The sequence below is a fragment of the Symphodus melops genome (genome assembly GCF_947650265.1).
Source record: "Symphodus melops genome assembly, chromosome: 2".
Lineage (NCBI taxonomy): Eukaryota > Metazoa > Chordata > Actinopteri > Labriformes > Labridae > Symphodus > Symphodus melops.
This window is the reverse complement of record NC_136692.1, coordinates 12384869-12404107: the sequence shown is the minus strand read 5'-3', so window position 1 is coordinate 12404107 and position 19239 is coordinate 12384869. Positions and strand designations below refer to the sequence as shown.

Genomic DNA, 19239 nt, shown 5'->3' with positions numbered 1-19239 from the left:
GTTTTTCGATTGTAACCGTTTGTTGTGTTCTGGGGCTACAATGCTTTAATAATTCCTTTACCTTGATAGGTGTAGAGCTTGGTGTCCTGCTGCCAGAATAACCATGTGGGTCGATGTGGTGGGTGGAGCTCTTAGAAGAAGAGCGCTTGACGATGTCCACGTACGAGACAGGAAAGATGCCCTGTTTGGTTGTGTCCGGGATCTTGCCTTCATACCAGTTCTGATCCACCTGCCTTAACACCACTACCCTCTCCCCCTACAGACACCAAAAATATACACATTATTATAATGTGCTATACAAGACTGTTGTACAGAACAGAAGTCAATTCTTAATTATAACGACAAAAGAACAAATTAGTCCAGTGGTTTGAGTCTGAACATCTTGAATCTCTTAGTTACAGTTGATTTAATGTTTTATAATTTTATTGTTGTGATATTCAGGTCCAAATTCCAACACAGTTCCTCAACAAATGTTACGTTCATCACAATATCATAAACCTACAATCAGGCTACCTTTCTGAGAGACAGCTCCACGTTAGTGTCAGCGTTGAAGTTGTAGCGAGCGACCCCCTCTCCGATCTCTCTGACATGTGCTGGCGGAGGAGGACGAATCGGCTGCTGCTTCTCTGTGGACGGCATCTTCTGTTCATGAATGCGCATCAGAGTAAATATGTGTTGAGTGGGCAGAGAAATCAGAGAGAAAAACAATTACATACTGTATTGTGTATGATATCCCATATCACAATGACTGCACACGCACATACACGGTTCGGGAGTTGTAGGACTTACTTCGACGTATGACATAGGGAAAATGCCAACCCGTCCACGGTGCTCTCCTTCGTACCAGTTGTTGTCTATCTGGCGGATGATGTTCACTGCATCGCCCTTCTTAAACGTCAGCTCCCTGCAACACATTTATGCCATCAAAGTGCAAGCAATACGGTGTGAGGACAATATGAAGAGAGCACTTCAGCCAGCAGAGCACATTTGATGAAAACAGCCCCTGAAGCACGGTGAAATAAGATCAGGTATAATGTAAAACAGCTTTATTCATGCATACATCCAGAACCCATAAAAATGAATCAGAGATCCAGGTGCGGTGGTGAGATGTGACAGTGAAGTTACCAAGAAATGTACAAATGTCTAAGACTCTGGAAACATGACACAGAATGCAATGAGTCGGGATGTGTTGAAAACACAGACAGGTCATGCTTGGCCTCCCTGTGTGTGCACGGTGCATTTACTGTACTCACTTATCTGTTTGTGCCTTAAAATCATAAATGGCTCTCGCAGGCTGTTTCTGATGGAGGAGAGAGAACAGAATAAGTTGTGTCATCTGTTTATGGGAGACCTGGGAGATGAGAGAGTGAAGAGAAGAAGAAAAAAGGCCGCCGAGGATTACCAGGCAAAACATCAAAACAACTTTATACAAAATCAGCTGTGCAGTGGTATTATTGTATCCGTTCACGTGGGAACATATTAATAGTGCCAACCAATGTCAGACTTTTTTTTAGATGCACTTTAATGTACGCTATAAAAAGGAGTGTGAAATATAAAGGATTTAAGGATAAACGATGAGCTATTGGCAGGGTTATGAAAGTGTATTTTTGTATTGAGAGTAGTCTCTGTTGTACCTCTCTGTCAGGAGTAGGTCTTCTACTCTGTGGGGTGTGGCGCCCATCCATAGTGGAATAGCTCCTGGACACATCCTGGTCTATGATTAGCAGAGACACAGAGAGAGTCACAATAGTAAACAAGTGTCTCACACGCATGCTCAAAATACATATATGTGCTCTGGGACAATGATGAATGGTAAAGTGATAATGCCATTCCAACAGGTAAATGAGGGAATGAATGCTTGGGTCATAAACAGGAGTTTTATTTCATAATCACATTAAAAAAATAAAATAAAAAAATAACAAGGTTTGGGGGAATTTCACAATATGAGACATGCATGACATAAATGAAACTAGGTGGAATACAGTCCAATATGATCAAATTCAGTCAACACACAAGCAAATGGCGTAAAGGAAAAGACGACTGTGGAATATTCCAACGACTTCAGAAATCATTCTGCAAATCAGACAAATGATACAACCCAAAGAAATGAAAAACAAAGGAAAACACATTTATTAACACCTACCAGAGTTTCATACTGTGAACCTGCAAATAGTAAGTCTTCCGAGAACTTCATCTTTTTTAACTACTTTTATCAGGGTTAAGGTGCTTATTCAGGGTCTAAAATTAAAAGCATTCTGTTTTTTTAAACAAAATAAAAAACTGTCAAATGAAGGGAATAGGGCAACAAGACAGTACTGTGAGATAAGTGTAGAGTATATGGATTCATTATACGAGTATGTATGCTCTATGTTTACATGTGTATTATGTAGAAAAGAAACCTCTGTGGGCAGGACTTGGACATGTGTGCGTGTGTTACGTGTATTATCTCCACCTGAATAACAGAGACCATTCCCATTGCCCTGCTCCTCTTCATATTCATTATTGTTTGAGGTGTCTTCATGGCGTCCATAACAGGCACTGATTGGTGACTGTAGCCGTGGTGACTGTAGCTGAGGCGTGGATGGATCCCCTCTATATGAGGCGTACCCAGTGGGACTGCCAACTGGGTACAAAGATGAAGAGGAGTGACCGCCATGCCAACACCCCCTCCTTCCACGCAAGGAGGAGCTCCTTTCAGGCACGTTTGGGAGCAATTCAGCCAGTATTCTCTTCAGGATGCTGCCATCAGGTGCCCTGGCCCCTCTGTGGCCTCTCTCTGTTTGAATGTGCTCATAAATGTCTCTCAAGGCTGCATCCAGTGCTTCATAAATGGCCTGTTTGGACTTTGGTCGGCTACCTCGATCTCCGCCACCGCTGCATCTTCTTGAGGTAGGTGGTGAGCCCTTTTTCCTACGGAAAGGCACTGGGCTGACCAGGAAAGCCAGCTTGGACATTGCTTGTTGGGACTGTGAGCTCTGGATTTGTGAATGGCTGCTGCGGCTGTGATGTGAAGGTCTCTGGTTATCCTGGCGTGCTTGTTCTCTCTCGTGACGAAGCATGGTGGTAAAACGGGTATAAGAAGCTGGGCAGCGGCCTTTGCAGGTGCTGATGAGGTGGCGGTGTTGGTAACCCTGGCCCTGGCCCAGACTTTGGTGGCCTGGGTGATGATGATGGTGGTGATGTCGGAGGTGGTGACGGTGGTGGAGGGTGGAAGAGCCGTACAAGCTCTCAGAGGAGGTCAGGGAGCAGTGGTCAAAGTCACTCTCACTGCAAAATGAGGAACCCTCCACCTGTATGAAGTCACTGAGGTCTGAGGCAACAGCATCTTGTTCGCTGTCAGAGTAGTCTGGGTTTGCCTGTGGGCCTTGAGGAACAGAAGGAGTAGGAAAGGACCGCCCACAACCAGGCTCTGGCCCAATACGAGGCTGGCCCTCAGGTGGGCTGCGAGGCCGATGCAAGTGATCCATTGTGTGAGGTCCTGTCCCACCATTGCAATTGTTATCTTCCTCCAATAAAGATTCTATGGAAAAGCGACGTTTGGGAAAACTGGGTGTTCCACCACCACCGCCACTGCTGGCTCGAGATGATGAGCCGCCTGGCGTGGTAGTGCCGGAGGGCACCTCACTGTCCCCCAAGTTTGGCATGGATTTGGACTTCTTAATAAGGCGCTCATATTCAGATATGCGGTTTGGCACCGTATCACGTGGCACCTCCACGCCCCAAGATAGTGTCCAAGGAGAGAGGCGATGCCGGTGAGGTTGGCGCTCCAGTTCCAGGATGCGAGCACGGACAGAGCGGATTACATCAGATGGGATGATCTGCGCACGGTCAATCTGGTGCATTTTACGGTAGAGCTGGAGGAAGCCTGGTGAATCATGAGCCCGTCGCCGCTGGGGGCGGGGCAGCGAGCGGTTGGAGTTGGAGCCAGTTGAACCTGAGGGACTCCCATCACAAACCAGTGATCCAGCACTTTCAGAACGGTTGGCTTTGCGCCCATTTGAGCCAGAATGGCCATCATTTAGTAGGTCGTCACAGCTACGTGACTTGAGCTTGCGAGGGGAGGGCTGTACCTCCTCCACGCTGCTCCATGTCTCTGGATCCTGGCTTTTTGTCTGCCAACTGTTTTGGAAACAGACAGACTGCTTGGAGGAAGAACTGCCCTCCTGGCTGGTTTCTTCATGGGAATGGACAAGGCCAGAGGGGAGAGGGGGAGGACAGGGAGGCTGACAAGGACCCGGTGAGGTCAAACTGTTCGAATACATGTTGCATGCGTCCCCACCTTTCAGATGTCCAATAAAAAGCAGCGTGTGGTGAAAGAGAAGGAAGAAAGCTTGTTAAGCAGAAATATCAAGACAAAAGATGAAAGAGGAGAGTATTGGAAGAACAAACAGAAGAGAAAAGAAGGCAGGGAAAAAAGATGATGTGATGTTTTTTGCTCGGACTTCAGAATAATCAAGAGAGACTTTATGACCACACCAGACATCACATTGTGATGAACACAACAAATGAAAAAAAATCTTCTCACTTTCTCTGAAAGTGCAGTGAAAATAAGTGAAATACAAAGATACACTAGAAAAAAAAAAGAAAAAAAAAGATCACGTGTCAAGGAGATGTTGGTATGCATGCGAGTGTACCTTTGGCTCTGGATGGTGAGGATGGTGAGGAGCGGACCACGGGTTTCTTGAGGCTGCTGCTGGGTCTGTAGGCATCCACAGGTTTAGGGGAAGTTATAGCTCTGCTCTGAGACTGAGCATTCCCTTGAGAACTGGACGGCTCTGACTTCCTTCTCTTCCTGTAGTCGCTGGCGGCACTGCAACACAGTTCAGCTGCAATGAGTGTTTTCAGAATGCTACACACTAGGGGAATGTATACTACTTAAAAAAAACAAGGGGATATGTGTGATCTAACACCTCATCTAAGTAAGGTCATGTTTGCAGAATAGAAGCACAATGAGAATTAAGACGCTGGATGCATTTTCTCTTCTATGAACAAATACAACCATGTACCATTGTGGCCATTTTGGCCCCACCAACTAAAAGTGTATGCTTGCATTCTTTTTGGATCATGTAGTTTGAGGAATTTTACAGTCTATTGTGTCCCAGAAACATCTTATGACATTATTGCATTTCTAGCTTTCCTGTGTCATCTGTACTTCAAAAATAAATACAGTTCAAAATATATTAAATAAAATTGAATTACTGTATCTCCTATCAGCGACAGCAACATTCAAGGTACCAAACCCCCAAACAGCTCAGGAGAGTCCTGGTCTGACACCTCTTCATCATCTAAAGGTCCTGTTTGTGCATTTTCAGGCCTATGAGGAGCCTGTCTAAAAATAAGAATGAGGCGGAATTTCCTCAAGACATAAATAAGTTATCTAAATTAAAAATAAAGTTAAGTATATCCAAGCATATCCTTGAGACAACAGAGTTACAGTAACTTCTATTCTTACCCAAATATCTACTAAAAACAGAAGATGTAGAAAGAAGCGCTATATGTACTCAAAAAAGTGTTTTTAAGGAGCTTTCTATGTCGGGAATGCAGGCAACCCCCCCCCCCCCAAAAAAAACAAAAACTCAAAGGCACACTTTTCAACAATTACAATGTTTTTATTTGTTTTAATTTAATTGAATAGAGTGCCTTGTTCTTTCTATGAGCTACTAAAACCAACTTGCTTTGTATGCAGACGTAACCCACTCAAAGTCACTGACATGAATGACTTGGTCTATTCATCACATCCCATTTCTGCCCTCTCTTTTCACCAAAGAAAATGCGACTGAATAAGCAGGCCACTGGTGAAAGGGCCTGGGACGAGGGGGGGAAGAGGGGGGGGGCTGAGTGAAGGAGAGGAGGTGAAGGGCAGAATCAATAGGTTGCTGGGTAATTTATTCTGGCTCGGTTAGATTAAGGGAGATGCAAAGATCCCTGCCTTCAGTGACAAAAGAATACAAAGACCAACACTAATCCTTGCAAATTATTACTAAAAGCGGACACAGAGACTATTTGCACCAGAGGCCGGACAAGAAAGAGCAGTTCTGACTGTGTGCTGAATCACAACAAGGACTGCTGATGCTGAAAGGAAGGGGGTGGTGCAGAGGGAAATAAAAAGAAACAGAGGTTACCTCGCAGGTCTCTCCGGAGCCTTGTCAGCAGGAACGATGTGCAGGGAAGTCTGAAATAGGGATGACAACGAAAGGGAAAAGTGAGATCCGCAAGAACAAAGACTCGACGCAGAGCTACTCACAATGCACAGCTTGCATGCGCTTGTAGCTGTGCCACACTCAAATCCCTCCCCCAGAGTAAGGTGCAGTGGATGCTGGTTCCACATTGCACACCTGACTGAGAGGAGGCGCACTGGTCCCAAGAGTGAAGATAAACTTCTGCTCTCTCTTCAGCTGCTCTGAAGAACAAGGTGGTGATGGTGATGTAGCACAACAAGGATGTTTTGGGCTCAAGGGGGAAATGTTGCCCTATAAAACCTGACATGGATCAGCTGGAATGGGTCCTAGGGGTAAAATTGACTTGGATGCAATAAAAAAAGTCTCTCCTCATGAGTACTGTCAAATACTTTGAAGCAACAAAAACAAAACAAAAAATCAATATATTTATATAATGAATTAAAAAAATAAATCAGCGATAAAAAAAAGAGATCAGCAGTGAAAATAAAAACAATGTATTTGATAAAATAATCAGATTTTAAATGCCAAATAAAAATATTTAAAAAAAATGGGATATCTATATGTCGGACAGACTTCAAAAAGCAACACCACACAGTCAGCAGTAGATGGTTGAAATGTTGCTCAAAGATTTCCTCAAATTAGTGCTTGATACATTAACTCTCATTTAAACCGGTGATATTAACAACACAACTGGAACACTCATGTATGTGAGATTACCTCAATGCGCTGGCGAGCGGAGATGTCTGGATTATAATCCAGTCGTTTTTTAGGAGGCTTGAGCCCAAAGCAGCAGCAGTGAGCAGGATGAGGAGAAGGAGGAAGAGGAGGAAGGTGAAAAATGAGGTGAAGGTAGGAGAGGAAGTGGGGACGTCATGGGGGCAGAAACCAACAAACGAGAACAAAAGGTGGAGAGAGTGACACTCGTTAGAGAATCCGAGTTACCAGATGGACTAGATCACAGACGCTGACAGTCTCTAACTGACGCGCACACACACATACACACACACACACACACACACAAGCACACGCATATCATTCAAAAGCATGACCTGAAGTTAAAGCTTTATGTTATGCCTCCATCTTAAGATTTAAACGACATTTTGTCTGTTGTTAAATATATAACAGCCTACTACATCGATCTTAATACCACTCAAACACACACACACACACACACACACATGCAGAGTGCGAGAGCAAGCTGTGAAGCAAATAAAGCCAAGTGAAGCACAAGCCAGAGTGTGATTATTTGAGAGAAGAATGTGGTGCACAGTGCTGTGATTTAGTGCTGGTTTTAAAAACTAGTGTTCACTCAGTTGGTCCAAAGTCTTTGTAACAACCGTTCACTGTGAGCTTCTTTGCCAACTGGACCAGTCAGTGTGTTTGCACAAACCATCTACACTCTAAGGGCTTATTCAGTGTAGTGAAACATTTAAAATATTGCAGGTTGGAATCTCAACACACACACAGCCTTACATGACTCGAAAAGTCATGCTAGCTCCAGATGTGACATTTTCACCTGAACATTTTGAATAAGCCACACCAAAAAAAAAAAAAAAAACCCTCACCTGATGTCATGCTCTGGCACACACAGAGGTGTGACCCAATGACTCTGTAAACCAGGTTTGGGGTAATTTGATTCCAGATCTGTGGCTAGAGGCAATTTCTGCTCTGAGCCTCGAGGGTGTTATAAACACCAACATCCAGCAGGTGGCGCTGATGAATTTAAATTTGAGATTTGCAGAGGACTCCTCAAACACACAAATTTGGTTTGGATATGGATCCTCAACTAAAAGTAAAGATAAACAAAAAAAGCTATTTATTACATGATGTGTTCGCATGTAATGATAAAGATTCAGATTGTATTTTATTTTGATAGTGTTCCTCAATAAACATCTTGCCTTTTTTTTACCTTATGTGATGCAAGATAAAATAAAAGTCCTATGTTTTTGTGTAAATATCACCACCAGCTAGCCACCAGAACAGGAAAAAACAAAAAACACACCATCACAACAACATCACACAGCCTGTCACAGCGGAGGTGGGGGGAGGGGTCACAGCACCCAACAAGTACCACATGCCCAACAACTAACCCCACCCAGGCTATTGGTAGAGACAGTAAAAAAGAAAGTCATGGGTGGGGCTGGATAAAGTAGGTGTATGCCTACAGCGGGGTTGTGGTTGAGGGTGCAGCTTTATATAATGGCCCTGACTTACCGGCCGCCCAAACTCCAGCTCGGAAAAGAACTTATACCAAGGCTCGTTCTCTAAATCTATGTCATCATAGGTCTGGGAAAGCATGACAGTGAAAGAAAGAGGAGGTAGAAGAAAGACAGAAGGCAGGAAGTGTGGAGAGAAGTCACACACACACACGCACACACACACACACAGAGAGAGACATGGTGCTCATGGTTAGGAGAGGGCTCATGTAGCACAGGGAGATGGGCACAGGACGAACCAGGATGAAGATATAGACTGGCTCATGGGCACGACAGGAGTGATGCTAAACCCTTTTTAAAGAGAAGCTTTTCTTATATTAGTTCATCTGGTTTGAGAGCTGCATAGAATACATGTGTAGCACCAGACAGAAATAAAGCTTTTGAGCTGATTTTCATTTAGCTGAAATGAATACAATGTAAGAGCTGAAATGACAGATTCATATGAGAACAGCTCTGATGATAGATAATGAAAATGAGCATGTTAATGTAAGCTTAATATAACTAAAAAACATACCTTTGTGCAGCCTCGATTAAAGACTAATTTCTCCCCATATATGAACTCAATAGACTAAAAAGAAGAGACAGCTCATGTTTTTAACCATTTTGAGAAAGTTAAATTCACCTTAACATTATCATAAGCATTATATTGTCACCTACACAGCCTTCCATACAGCAACTGAAGATCACCTTAAAAATCAATATTCTGTGACACCACACTGACTTTCTTTACGAGACATAAAGCAGTTCATACTGTAAACTACCTGAAGAATAAAACAGGTTAAAATGACAAATAAACACAAGTAAACATTTTCTTGCCATCAAACAAACGCTATTAAAACCTGAAGAACACCAGATTTAGAATTCACGACTGAGAGACATCTTCTGTTTTGAGGCTTTTCACCAACAGTCCAATGTGTTCTTATCATTTAATACATGTTACTGACGTGAAATTAATGCTGTGTGTCCTCCACTATTTTTGCACTCATGGCATGTTGATCAGTGAAATTGCCCAAAAAGACTGCATCTATGCTGCAGCCCTGTCTTCCATATCAAACTGACCTGTAATAACCTGTGGCAGATGTGGTTGTATTTACATGCAACGAGGAAATCCCAAACAATGATGACAGCTGTGCATAAAGTCAATCATTAACCCTTTATTCCTGTTTTAATGATAAAGCTCTAACGCATCACAGCTTTCTCCATTTGTTTAAATGGGCTTACATCAGAGCACACTGTAGTAGTACAGCCGTACTCATTTTCCAAGAGTTTTGGCGCTTATCACGGCAGACGGTTTTTACTACTCTGTCTGCTCTTTCCAACCCTGTTCCCACACGGAGCTGGAGTTTTCATGCCAAGTGACAACACTGCCAGGAAATGTTTTGTAGGTGTTGCTGTGATTTCAACTGTTCTGCTAAAAAAAGAGAATTCAGCTCTGAGACAACATGAGTCAGCCTGTGAAGAAAAAAAAGTGAAGCTTAGAGCGCACACACAAAAGCAACTCAAGTTACCGAGTGCCAGAAATACGGTTTAGTTGCTATGACTTGTGATTGAACAGACATTTTACACTAAACAGATGCCTTGCCTTACCTTGAAGACAAAAAAAACCGACTGCATTGACAACAGAATGCTTTAAGGACAGCAGATAAGCCGGTGCAGGTTTACAGCTTTCTCCTTTATTGCCTCATCAGGAACTGACTCATGCATTATTGCCCAGGGAGAGCTGCAGTCATCACATTAAACATCTGAAAAACCTTCACACAGAAAAACCTTTTATACTAAATCTATTCCGCTCCTTATCCATTATCTTTTATCCATTATCTTGTCAGTACCTCATGTCTATTTCTTTTTTTCCCTTCTGTCTGCATGTTAATTATCTCCACTGTGTCATTCACCCCGCACAGAGCGAACAGCCGCTTCATTCGCTAGAGGATGCAGCGATGGCAACCTTTGCTTTTTAACGCCCACACTGATGTCTGATGGAAAGGAGTCCAAGCAAAAGCCCACAAAAAGAGACTATATCACAAAACGCGGTCTGCTAAGACGAACAGAGAAGATAGCTCAATGTCTTTGTAGCTCTTTTCTTCATGCGTGCGCGTCATTGCTTTCTGCAATCCAAGTCCTTCCCTGCACTCTTACTTCTTCACCTGTTCTTCAGAAGCTGTCCTCAATTTGCACCACATTGAAAGTGAACAGCGTTAAAGCTAATCTTATCAAGTAGAACTGCACCAATAGGAGAGGTAGTCTCTCCACGTTCACAGATAATAAGAAATATTCCCTCAAAGAAGCTGCTTTTTAATACAGCTAGAAAGTCAGCTTTTCCAGCCTTTAAATGACAAAGAATAAGAATGATGGCCTGAGCAAGAAAGAAGAAGAGGGGTTTGGCAGGGAAAAGTCACACTTCACAATAAAATGAGATAGGATTTTCATATACTCACTGGTCTTTCATGTTCCAAAATAGAGGACTTTCCAGGCTCATACTCAAAAATACTTTTGGGCTCTGCGCGGTACTTTCGTGTGTCCACTTTCCTGTTCGGCGGTCCCCACTCATTCCTGAGACAAGACAAACAAAATATTGTTTTCTTTGAAAGGTGAAAACTTAAAAAGGACATTTATTAAGAAGATTTTGAAAACCTTTTTTCCATCAATATAATTTCAGTCATTTGGGCAACAATAATTGAGTGCCAGTATGTTATGTTGTTGATGGTGAAATGAAAGGGGAAGCTCCTCTTACGAGTCGGGGGAATCTTTGTCGCGGTCACTGTCCCTTGCTCTCAGTTGGAGGAGAGATGGCATGGGTGGAGGAGGTGGGGGGATGGGGGATGGGGAAGTCTCCCGTGGCCCCGGATGCCCTCCGTTGTCTGAGGGACTTTTAGCGAGCGGCCTGTACGTGTGCGTCCTGGGGGCAGGGTGGGCCATGGCGGTGCTGGATGACAGACTGTAGTCATCTGTTCAGGAGAGGAGACAGACAGGTAGAGTCTGATAGAAAAAAGTCATTGTATGAAAGACATCTACTTAGATTTGTGTAATGTCTTACCATTGTTAATGACAGCATATGTGGCATTGTATGTGTCAGAATAGTCATCATCTGGAAAAAGAACAAAAGAAAAAAAGACTTCATGTTTGACATGTCAGAACTGCTTGACACAGAGCATATAAGTTGTAGTTTGCTCTCCAGTGAAATCAGCATCTTTACTCATCTTTACTTTGTTCAGTCAGTTACAAAGTCATTTCCAAAAGGGAATTTTGTGCAGCAGAGAGATACATCAAAACCAGCCAAGCAGCATAAATAAACCAATTCTTCTCTGTTCATGTTCAAGCTCAGCATTTCACACGATTGTTTTTCAATAAACCAGTTAAGATGAAGTGATTTCACAGTGAATGTGTGAACATTCCAAACCCATGGGAATGTTCCAGAGGGCATCAAAATGATGACTTTTAGGAAAACACAGTCACAGAGCAGCGATTGCGCGCGCACGTGTGTGTGCGTGTGAGTGTGAGTGTGTTTGTGTGTGTGTGTGTGTGTGAAGGTTACAGCAGCAGAAGCCTGAGCAGTTATGAACAAACAAGCCTTGTACTGACTGTGTGATTCTGTGGAGCCCACTAAATGAGAGCAGATTTCCCAGGACAGCTCTGAGTCTGTTCGAGGTCTCTCTCTGTTCTTCCTGCTCTCCAAACTCTCTTGCTCTCATCTAATGAGTTCTGGCACTGAGGCTCTTTGGACCATACTTAAACAAGAACTGGCACGCACAGACACACAAAGACACACAGCATGCATGCATGCCGAATTCCACGCATGACGTTGGACAATCAAATCAGATATAGGGACATTTCTTCTGTTCAGTGTGATACAGATCTTCCTCACCTGCTTTGTGAACCTTGTGGATCTGTTTGAACATAGTCTTGTACCAATCCTTCGGCCTATCCACCGTCTGTGGGGAGAAATAAAGATAAAGATTTATGTGGCGTGAAATGCAACATTAACTGGATAGCTGTGGTAAGAAAATAGAAATGGCTCAGAACTGTTTACAGAGAAACACATTCTCAGCCTTTATGAGAAACCATTTGAACTGTAACGTCTGCTGACACATCTCAAGGCATTTGTTTCATCGTCCTAAGTTTTGAGGTGGTAACGCCGAACTCCCCTTTTTCCCCAGGAATAAAGAATCTTTTTAAGAATCAACGTGCTCTCTATTCCAGACAAGGCTCTATTCAGTTCTCTTAATAGAATATTTTGCTGATAAGAATAGATCTCAGTGGCCCAGTGGTTAGTTTCCCCAATGTACGGAGCAATAGACTTCCAAGCGCAGGTTCGAATTTGACACATAGCTTCTTTCCTGCATGTCCTTCCCCACCCTCTCTCTCTCTCTCTCTCTCTCTGACTTCCAATTCCATCCACTGTCCTGTCTCTCCAATAAAAGGCACAAGAAACCACAAAATAAATCATTCATGGATTACATGATTATCACTCGAACAATAACAGGTCTGAGAAAGCTGCTGAAACATCAATCCTTTTATTTTTTTTTAACTTTTAGAGTATCTTGTGTCCCTGTGCAGACTCATCTATCTATGCTTTACATGTGTGTCAGTTTTCATATTTGCATCACACATGGAGACACATTAAAAACACCTTACATCCAGTTTTGCATAGAACTAGGTCATTTTCGAAAAAAGGTCAATTTTGGAAAAAGAAAGGACCCTACATTCAAACAATGCAACTGCTTTATTTGTATTATAAAGTAAGTACCGTAAATTCCGTACTATTGAGCGCACCTGGATATAAGCCGCACCGGCTAAAAATAAGTAAATAAATGTATTTGTACATATATAAGCCGCACTTGATTATAAGCCGCAGGTGTCCACGCTATAACAAGAGCTATTTACACAGACGTAGGCTACCGGTAACATCCGCAAATACTGTAGCGTCCGTACGGACGTTAAAGGACGACGAGAGCGTTCAATAATAACTTTTAATAACCCGGTCACTGTCGGCCGTGACCACGCCGTTTACAGCAGAGAGCAACACATAACTTGCCGTAACAATCCAACTGTCTCCCCCAGCGTTCTCTCATACAGCCACTCAACACGTTCTCGCTGGTGCATTCACTGACTCTCCACATAATCGGAATTATGAACACATTATCAACTACTGACTTTACAACATGAACCGTTACAATACGAAGCCTAGCCGACGGTGTCTGTAACACGGCTGAAGAAAAAGATGACCGTAATATATTTCACAAGAAAAAGTCCATCCATTCACTGCCTCAGAATGACTTCATTACTCACTTCCTCAGTCTCTGTTGTCGCTGTCAGTGTCATCTTAACGTGCAGCAGCTCTGTTAGCTTCTTTGCTAGCCAGGTCGATCGCCGTTAACTTGAAAGCTGCATCATATGTATTTCTCCGTGTGTTTTCCATCATGAGGGTGCGTGCATGAAGCGCAAAATGACTGATATTAAGATCCGACGTGACGAAGTCAAATGTTTTTGCGGCAGAAGCTCATTGTCCCCCATAAAAAATCCATGCATTAGCCGCACCGGAGTAGAAGCCGCAGTGCTCGAAGTGTGAGAAAAAAGTAGCGGCTTATAGTCCGGAATTTACGGTACATGGGACAGAGGGGTAGGAGTAGGAGCGTCTTTCCTTCTACCCTCACTGTGCAATAACACATGGACACTTTCACTTGTATGTGCAATAATCGCAATAATAATCATTGTCTACAGCCATATTTTGTTGTTTTTTTTTTGCTTCTTCCATGCATATTTTTTGTATATTTTTTTTACGTTGTTTCCAACGGAAGAGTATTCTATTATTTATTCCATCTTATTCTTTATATTGTTACTTTTTTTGTTACCTGCTACATTTTATTGTATATGCTGCTGGAACCTAAATTTCCCTGAGGGAGTCATCCCAAAAGGATCAATAAAGTTCAGTCTAAGTCTAAGTATAAGTGCATGTATACAAACAGAATTAACATGATTCTTAGGCCAGTTCGTGTCATTTTCACAACATAACAAATAACTGAAAAACTAAAGGATGCTTTCAAATCATTTTAAACAAATGAAAGTTTGTAAAGTCAACATTTTGGCTTTAAAACGCTCAGACTAAAAATAAATATATACAAGTGGATCGGAATTATTTTTTTAAAATCATACTTTATGATTCAGGCTGGAGAAACCCTTGTATGTGTCTTTGTTTACACAGAACACATCTAACAGCCACTTGAAAAAAAGAGCAGAGAGACTTAATCCTCCCTTTATTCAGTAGCACTAAACACTGTGTCTGGACTCTGGTCTGAGGAAAGGCGGTTCGGCTCCACAGTGAAGGAGTGTGTGTGACTGGGCATGTAGCGTTGACACGACCGAGAAGACGGGCCAATTACCACATCCCTCTCCACGGTTACCAAGTAAAGCGCCCACAAAAATGTTTGTCTGCTCTCAACAAGGAGCATCTGTTTCTATTCTCTCTACTTTTTCTTTTCTCTTCACCTTTTCTCTCGGCCTGCGTCTCGATCACCCTGTAACTTCCGCTTGCTTGCTAATTCTGTAGTTAAACATGTTGGCTTTTAAAAGCTGCTCTTCAAGAAATGGATAAGGAGTGATATGCTAAAACACAAAGAGCCTCAACAGAAATAACACAGAGACATGTTGGAAAAGGTAAGCCATGAGGACCTCGTACTAAAGGAAATACCTTGACTGAGCTCACAGTCATGTCTATAAGAAGTACACAGAGGTAGAGAGGAAGAGATGACAGGAATTTTTATGAATTCAAAGGCTGCTGACAGCTTAAAGTAATCCCCTCTTGTGTGCCTGATCACAAATCATGACAACAGAAATGTTCATTCCAGCTCACCGTGCGGATGGCAATAGGGATGCCGGACTCGTCCACAGGACCGATCCCTTCGTAATGAGGGGCTTTGATGACAGACACCTTTTTCTCTTCTTCTGAGAAGCAGGCGATGGGCACGGTGCTGCTCACACTTGTGTGACCCGACACCACAGACTCTCTGGTAAGCGTCTCGCTGCCCTCTATAGATTCAAGGAGGAAGACGCGAAGACAGAATTAAAGACTTTAAGTTGTGTTTACAAATAAACAACCGGCCATCTAAATTCAAATATCATAAACAGCTGAAAAAGTACTTTGTTCCAAAGTGAGCAACAACTTTGATTTGTATTTCTTGAAAAGAAGGTGTGATCTGGTTGGTCTATCCAATCTTTTTTTTAACAACAGCTTAAATATAATCACAAGGCTACAAGGAGGACAGACATGATGACTGTAGCTGCATTTGCATGAAATCCTTTCTACACTCTATTCGACGTAAAAAAAAAGATAAATGCAGCACTTTATTGTCTATTTGATGGACTAAAGTTTCAAACATTTCACCACAGAAGAAGAAATACATGTGCTGGTACTTATGATGGTCTCTGACTGCGAGAAAGACAGACCCCTGGATGCTGACACATTCGATTGATAACTTATAAAAGGGCTGGTTGAACAGTTATTGAAGGCTGAAGGTCGTGAGTGAGGCTTACATGCAGCCAGTCGAGAGATCAAATCGAGCTGGACTCATTCATTTTGTTTGTTGGTGACTGTACTGCACGACTTCATAGTTCAATCAATTTTGTCGGATTATACGGGATGCAAATACATGTGCTTATGTGTGACCAATCTTGTAAATGAATGGCACAACAATTACTGAAAGGCCTGTTCATTATTTAATTGAAAATGATTAAAGAAGACAAAAAAAACTATTGGTGCATACATTTTTCAAACTATCATTAATAACTGAACTGTTTCTGTGTTCTAACTATTTAAAGGGGACATAATATGAAAAACCATTTTGACTGTTTTTAAACATTTATTTGGGTAACCTCAGTCTCTATCAACCCACAAAACTCAGGGGGCGGCTCATTGCATTTAAAGGGACACACACAACAAAACAGAGCATTCTGAGAGAGCTGGTTTCTCCAGGGTCGCAAACCTCCTCTGGTGATTGATTCATGTTATATTTTGACCAAAGCACAGCACATATATTTCATTTAGAGCACAGGGGACTGTGTGAAAAGGGGGAAAAAAAGTATCATATGTGCCCTTTAAATATTTATTCAATAAATATGTTTTAGGCAGTATTTGACAATCCCTGAAATGTAATTCATTAATTAGAATGATTTCTTTCAAAGAATTTCTTTTGCCCCACCTGAACTCCTGGTCTGTCTCAGATGCCCCTTGTGAAGTGAGGTGGGAGGAGGAGGGTAGGACGGTGGAGAGAGAGGCCTCTGAGGATGGCTCGTACTCCCGTTCATGGCGTGAGAGAGGACCTGGCCCTGCAGGTGATCCACAAGTCCCAAACTTAGTTCATTCTCAACAAACCAAATTGGACAGCAAACAGTACACGTTTACCTTTTCTATGTTAAAGTATGTTGCTGAATTGAAAAATATAAAATAAATAAATGTCTTTAGGCACCATATTACCATAACACCTAACAAATAAAGAGGCAGAACAAAGTGGACTGGAAGTGAATGTAGGTGCAAACAGACATTGGGGCTGTTGTGACTCAGAAGACCAGGGGAATGTAACTGTACAATGTAGAAACAGTGAGTGGGAGGGGCATTATTCAATCACTTCACTTCAAAACGGACAGCAGATTAGGACGCTGACAGGAAACAAAACAACTCTTTTAGATTCACATACAGTTCATTATAAATTAGTTTTGACATTGAAGACATGATACAGTTATGATGGGAGGCTGTTCTGAAGAATGCTCTCCCATTCAACATGAAACAGGAACAGGGGGTTTCATCTGACAACAGAGAGATGAAGACAGTGTGTTGATTTCAGGGATTCAGATCAAGGCTCACTGTGAAACTTGTTCTACAACTATTCACTACCTAGCCAGCTGACTCTTTACTGTGATCAACTCAGAGTAAAACAACACATTCATATCCTCTTCACAACACTTATGTCCTCACAGGACACATTTCAGCCTTGTTTTTTTAGCTGTGTGGTCTCACGCTTGTATGATCTAACCGTAGACTTGTTAATGTGGAAGTTAAAGACAAATCTGCAATGGAGAAAAACATGTATTGTACTCGGCTGTAATCGTGTTCATGTATTATCATTTTGGCATTAATGGGGAAGACCTGCTTGTGGAGCAAGTCTGAAGTAGAAAATTGAAGGACAGAATATTTTGGCACTTTTTCATTTTGTCCCGATGTTTACCTCGTCATCCCTATCATGATACAACCCCCCCCCCCAAAAAAAACAAAACAAAACAAACAAACAGTAACAGCCTTTCAGATGAGATGCAAAATGTCTTTGAGATCAAGTCCAGTTTACCTTTGGGTTGAACTTCAATGCATTTCTACATTGGCCTCATTTTCCAGCTTAGGAAGCTTTTGTTCCTTTTATTTTAAATAATCTGGGCATCTACACTGTGCACATAAAGTCACAAGTTGTTAAAAAGCACAATTAAAGTATTTCTAAGTTGGTCCTCTGAGGGCTGCCACAGCACTGGCTACTAACACGCATCCTGTGTAGACAAAAAATAGTTAGGAAACTGCTGCTGCTACTGTGATTTTAACAACCACAAACAAAATATATCCGAGTCCTAGATAGTCCTGGGATCTTGAATTTGTTTAGTATTTCTGTTTGGTATATGAAACAATATTTTCTCCATTAGACAAGCAGAAATATCAACAGTTTTGTAAATAGCAGTGAGGTTGATCACTGCTTCTCTGATAGAACAAGACCATGCGAGAGTTTCCAATCGGTTGCACATATTGAGCCCCGAGTTTGAGTAAACAGTTATAATGTATCTTAGATTGGCGTGATGAACATGCTAATTGCTTTGCTGATGAGAAGCCAAGGTCAGACCACATAATGTGTTACAATCTGAGTGTAATTTATTTTCAATTTCAAACTCTTTGTAACAGGGGACACTGGTGCTTGTGGCAATGTAATGAGCTAAATGAAACATAACTGCAGTCTGTTGCATGTTCAATTAAAAAAATCCCTCCACCTGCTGCTGCAGAAGTTCCAATGTCATCAACACCAACACCAACACCCCCCCCCCCCAAACGATGGTTTTATTATTTTATAATTCTGATATTCTGGCCTTTAAGAGACATATAATTGCACTCTTATCAAATGGATGTCAGGAGGGTAAACAAAGAGAAACAAAGACAGGTACATAAAGACAAAGTTCTGATGAGTAGACACATTGACATAATACAGAAACAAAGTGGATTAAGTATTATTTGGGTATTTAAAAAGGTTGGTTATTGTAGAGTTAGTGAAAGGTCAAAATTGGGTATAAAACACATTTTTTGAAGGTTTGGTTCAGCCATCAGAATAAGTGGAAGCAGGAGGGAACCGTTGGGTTTTGTTAATGAAAAGTGTTACAGCAGTGACTTGTTGGGATAATTACATTAGTGACAGTGGCTGCTGCCGCAGTGTTGGAGGCCACAGAGGTTGTTAGCACATCATCAGCGCCAGCAGTGGATGTGTAGGTGGAGACGTGGCTGAGGGTGGGCGATGGTGTGGGTGAGGCGCCAGGTGAGTCCAGGCTACAGATCTGCAACTCGTCCAGCAGACCCACCGTGGAGGACGAGTAGTGGCTGAGAGCTGACACCGTCACAGGTGAGGCGGAGGGTGACACAAAGCCACCAGTGATGGCTGTGGCAAAGCTTGGCCCACTCACCGTGCCGGCTGTGCTGCCGGCTCCACTAGGAACATACGGGGTCGGTGACAGAGCCTTGGGCATTACGCTTGATGGGTAGTCGAGGGATTCTGAGCTGTGGCAGCGAAATTGGGAGTGCCGTGCCATGGGATCGGGGGAGGGTGGCCCCT

The 19239-nt window shown here is 42.5% G+C and overlaps 1 protein-coding gene across 1 annotated transcript in view; it reads right to left on the bottom strand.

Moving 5' to 3' along the window:
- Nucleotides 1-19239, bottom strand: part of sorbs2a (sorbin and SH3 domain containing 2a) — a 36898-nt gene that overhangs the window by 2850 nt on the left and 14809 nt on the right. Inside the window, exons 6-22 of the mRNA XM_079337093.1 lie at nt 18818-19237; nt 16588-16714; nt 15243-15418; nt 12258-12324; nt 11430-11480; nt 11127-11340; nt 10831-10945; nt 8394-8465; nt 6897-6953; nt 6123-6172; nt 4635-4810; nt 2453-4279; nt 1635-1714; nt 1254-1351; nt 790-904; nt 514-642; nt 62-256 (exon numbers count right to left, since the gene is read on the bottom strand). Coding sequence (XP_079193219.1) covers nt 62-256; nt 514-642; nt 790-904; nt 1254-1351; nt 1635-1714; nt 2453-4279; nt 4635-4810; nt 6123-6172; nt 6897-6953; nt 8394-8465; nt 10831-10945; nt 11127-11340; nt 11430-11480; nt 12258-12324; nt 15243-15418; nt 16588-16714; nt 18818-19237 — 3969 coding nt within the window. The remainder of the gene's footprint in view (nt 1-61; nt 257-513; nt 643-789; nt 905-1253; nt 1352-1634; nt 1715-2452; nt 4280-4634; nt 4811-6122; nt 6173-6896; nt 6954-8393; nt 8466-10830; nt 10946-11126; nt 11341-11429; nt 11481-12257; nt 12325-15242; nt 15419-16587; nt 16715-18817; nt 19238-19239) is intronic.